Raw genomic sequence first — 3,935 nt, 5'->3', positions numbered from 1 at the left:
TAACATGAACTCAAAAAGCCATTTCTGAAATATTTATTTCATAACTTAGTATTCACAAAGGCCCTATCTGACAGACGTTCTACATAATGGATAAAAAAACAAATTTTTTTTAATTATGATAGGTGTTGATATTTAACATAAATTCCATCAATAATTTTCAATTCATTTTTAACCGACTTCCAAAAAAGGAGGAGGTTATCAGTTCGTCTGAATATTTATTTTTTTTTATGTTCGTTACCGCATAACTTTGGACCACGGAACTTAGGTAACAAATGAAAGAAAAATTCTGTAGAATTGGAAACAAAATTTGGTGCAAAATGACGAATAGGTTTTGGAAATGCCCTCTTAAAATTGTATGCTTTAATAACCTTGAAAATTCTAATATATATATTTTTAATTATATATGTATCAAGTACATATCAACGGCACTAAAACTTTTTTCAAGTTCATACATGTTCGATTTTGGATACTCCTGTTGTAATCGTATTGAAATCACTCCTCATTACGAGCACATAGTTGGAACAGATTAACAATTACAAGTCTTCTTAAGAAATCTTAAGTCCGTAGAGCAATCTTAAAATTTATACTTTTAATTTAAAAATACTATCAACATAAAATAAAATAATAATGAGTTCCATATACTTTCAGATATATATTCTGACAATTGCGATTTGCCTTAATTTCGTCACGACCAAAGTGTTGGAAAAGCAAGCGGCTCGTCGTATCAGGTATGTAGGTATATTAGAATTTCATCTTCATTAATTACAAATGCTCTATATTCTATACAACCTCTAGCAATTCAGCACTGCAACCACTTGATAGCACGTCCTTTGATTACGATTATTTTTCGCCTCAGGCACGGCAAAGTCAAACACCAACTCAGCGACCATTCATAAACTACTGGAATAACCTGGTGCAAAATATACGTCTCCCAGTACCTTATATCAGGTGGAATATGACTAACCCGCTGGTGAACCTATTCAACGCCGGTGCAACCAATGTTATCGACACTCCAGTGGGAAACTATAACAAGAGAAACACAAAACGCAAGCGCAACAAAAAAACAAGAACCCAACAAGATATGCTTACAAAACGCACCAAAAAACCCAAATACACAAATTCAGCTTATGAGAGAGAAGATGAACAGATGTATCAGACTACTAGTTATAATGATTACGAAGTACCGTACAAAACCCTCTATTTTTATGATGCGCGCACTGGTCAATATTATAAAATGCAAAACTTGCATACTAACAACTACTTAAATGCTTACACTCCCGCTAAACAGCAGCCGTACGAATTTGAAGAGGAAGAAGGTACTGCAGAACAGCCAGTTCGGCACGAGGTAGCTGCACAAATTGAGCCGCCAACTGCAGAAGCATCTGTCGAAAGCAATAACTCTGATGATGAAGCAATGCAGGAAACTATCGAGGAAGAAACTCTTCCTGACTCACAAGAAGCAAAAGAATCTGAAGAAGTTGAGGTAATACCACCAGATATGGAAATTAGCGATGAGTCAGAAGAGGAGCCTACTCTAGGAAGACAGTCAGATTTTATTAAGCAGACTAAACAGCATAAAGTAAAAAATATTGAAAAACTGCATAACTCATTTGCCGCTTACATGAAAGACGATCACTTCAATAGGATGCGTCAGCGGGCAAACACAAAACAAAGTTCAGGAGCTAAGCAAAACAAAGAAAAATCACTGCCTAGGAAGAGGTTCGCATATTACATATTACAACCATTTTAATGTCTAAGCTAAAATTAAATATTGGTATTCATGCCGTGGTTTTAATAATAATCAGTTTCCAACTAAAAAATTCACTGAAGAATTACATCTAACTGGATAACCTTACAACCACGAAAGCGTGCAGACCTACCCCTATTGATTTATATTCCACATGAAGATATAAAATCTTTACCAACTAAAAGAATAGCAATAAGTAGAAGAAATGTGACTATAGAAAAGGGCAGTTGTATTACTTTTGCATAGTTAAATTTAAGTTACAAGACAGCATAATTATAAACATTAAATAGTAAATTAGCTAAGAATTAAAAATAAAGAACAATTGAAAGCAAAGAGCACCTAAGGAGTGTCAACTGGCAGTACTACATAATCCACATGCTCTACATCATCGAAGTAGGGATGCGTCATTGCATTTTTAGCTGATATGCGTTCATTGGGTTCGTACAGCATCATAACCTGTGAAAAAAAAAAAAAAATTATATTCTTACTGTGGATAGCAAAGAGTCAAGTCGTCACCTTAAAGAGATCATAACCTTCGTGCTTCACAATAACGTCTGGTATATTAGTTTTCTCCCATCTAGGAAATTTAGCCTTGTAATCTGGTAATTGACTAACACCAGGCCAAGTATTTTCATCAGGTGTACCCAATGTGCGAAATATTCGGTATAACTGGTCGATTTCGCTGTCACCAGGAAATAGTGAACGCTTCATAATCTAAGGAGATAATAAAGATGGCTTTAATTAGTTTCTTACTTAAAATTAAGTTAAATTTTCATATATCACCATTTCCGCAAATATGCAACCTAAACTCCATATATCCATGCCTGTCGCATAATATTTGGTGCCTAATAGTATTTCAGGTGCGCGGTACCAGAGCGTAACGACCTCGTGTGTATAGGCGCGCATTGGCATATTGAAGGCACGCGCCAGTCCAAAATCTGCCAACTATAAAATTAATAACAGAAAATTCTTAAACAGTCTTAATTGAAGTGAATCAATCCTTCATGTTGATGTTTACCTTAATGTTACCAACGCTATCGACTAGTAAATTTTGTGGTTTGAGATCTCGATGTAAAATTCGATTCGTATGGCAGAAACAAATGGCATCAAAAAGTTGATGCATGTAGCTCTGTAAAAAGATACAAATAGATATTATTTCAAGAAATCAAGAATTTGAAGTACAGAAGTCTCATATATCTAAGTAAGCCCAGCGCTGGATGGCAAACAGGCACTGGCATGACCTGATTCCATTAAAAATGCATGCGACTTCAAAAAAAGGAGGAGGTTACCAATTCGGCGGCATATTTTTTATTATTATATATTTTATTTATGTATGTTGCCGCATAACTTTGGACCAAGTGAACCCCTTTCGACCATTCTTTTTTTTTATCGATAAGGTGGTGCCGCAATGGCGGCCCTATACTAATTTAGTTTAGATCCGATCATGGGGTCATGAAGCAATTAAGGTAATTCTATTTTCGGTCCAACTTACAAAATTATTAATTATGTTTAAGCGTTAATTTAATCATTTTTATTTTCATGACTTCACCCCCAAATATAATAAAAAAATGCTGACTTTATGAAGGTATGGAGGGGTACGTTTTAGAAGTAAGCCATATTAATTGATTTCCACGCAAGTCACTCCTGCAAAGTTTACAGTAGCAGCTTACCAAAGCCTGCATAAATCAGTGAATTAGCTGAAAGTTCTCCTCAATCTAATTTAACGTAAATATAAAATATATAGGAAATGGAATAGGGAAAATTATAAGGATCTTCTTTATATATCCCCCTTGATAACTCACCTTTACAAGTTTAGGCGTGAAAGCATCCTTTTTCTTGTCCATTAACTTCTTCAGGTCCATATTCAAATACTCGAACACCATGTACAAGCTGGAATCCGCTACTACAATATCATATAGTCGTACAATGTTATTGTGCGTTAAATCCTTGAGTAGTGAAATCTCCCGAATGGCCGTCGATGGAACTCCCTCAGTTTCGCTACAAACACAAATTAAATACTTTAGTATATTTCCCATAACATCTTTACTTATTAGTTACTCAACAAGTTTCCATTTTTAAAGTGGCAGCATGTAAATAAGAATATACACAAAAATAGTTTAATCAATGACCAATTAAGTATGTATTGGGTTACAAAGTTTGCGTTGCTTTTCACAGCCCGACAAAGCCG

General features: G+C 34.9%; 2 protein-coding genes across 3 annotated transcripts in view; one reads left to right on the top strand and one right to left on the bottom strand.

Annotated features, from left to right (window-relative positions):
- The first annotated feature begins 627 nt into the window (after positions 1–627).
- Positions 628–1,911, top strand: LOC118738121. Its single transcript, XM_036469042.1, has 2 exons — positions 628–728; positions 796–1,911. The coding sequence occupies exons 1-2, from the start codon at positions 628–630 to the stop codon at positions 1,748–1,750; spliced, it is 1,056 nt and encodes a 351-aa protein (XP_036324935.1). The 3' UTR covers positions 1,751–1,911.
- Positions 1,912–1,955: 44 nt separating this feature from the next.
- The window catches only part of LOC118737098 (cyclin-dependent kinase 2-like), a 7,518-nt gene continuing 5,538 nt past the window's right edge, over positions 1,956–3,935 (bottom strand). The window contains exons 2-6 of one of the 2 annotated variants that reach the window (XM_036467379.1): positions 3,550–3,776; positions 2,766–2,876; positions 2,531–2,692; positions 2,264–2,461; positions 1,956–2,203 (exon numbers count right to left, since the gene is read on the bottom strand). In XM_036467379.1, coding sequence (XP_036323272.1) covers positions 2,087–2,203; positions 2,264–2,461; positions 2,531–2,692; positions 2,766–2,876; positions 3,550–3,776 — 815 coding nt within the window. In that variant the 3' untranslated portion in view covers positions 1,956–2,086. Of the gene's footprint in view, positions 2,204–2,263; positions 2,462–2,530; positions 2,693–2,765; positions 2,877–3,549; positions 3,816–3,935 lie in introns of those variants that run through there. The other variant, XM_036467378.1, reaches the window with a different exon arrangement.

This window comes from Rhagoletis pomonella, unplaced genomic scaffold (assembly GCF_013731165.1).
Source record: "Rhagoletis pomonella isolate Grant_MI unplaced genomic scaffold, Rhpom_1.0 Rhpom_scaffold_00004, whole genome shotgun sequence".
NCBI lineage: Eukaryota > Metazoa > Arthropoda > Insecta > Diptera > Tephritidae > Rhagoletis > Rhagoletis pomonella.
The sequence above is the reverse complement of the archived record's forward strand: the minus strand, read 5'-3'. Positions and strand labels throughout refer to the sequence as shown.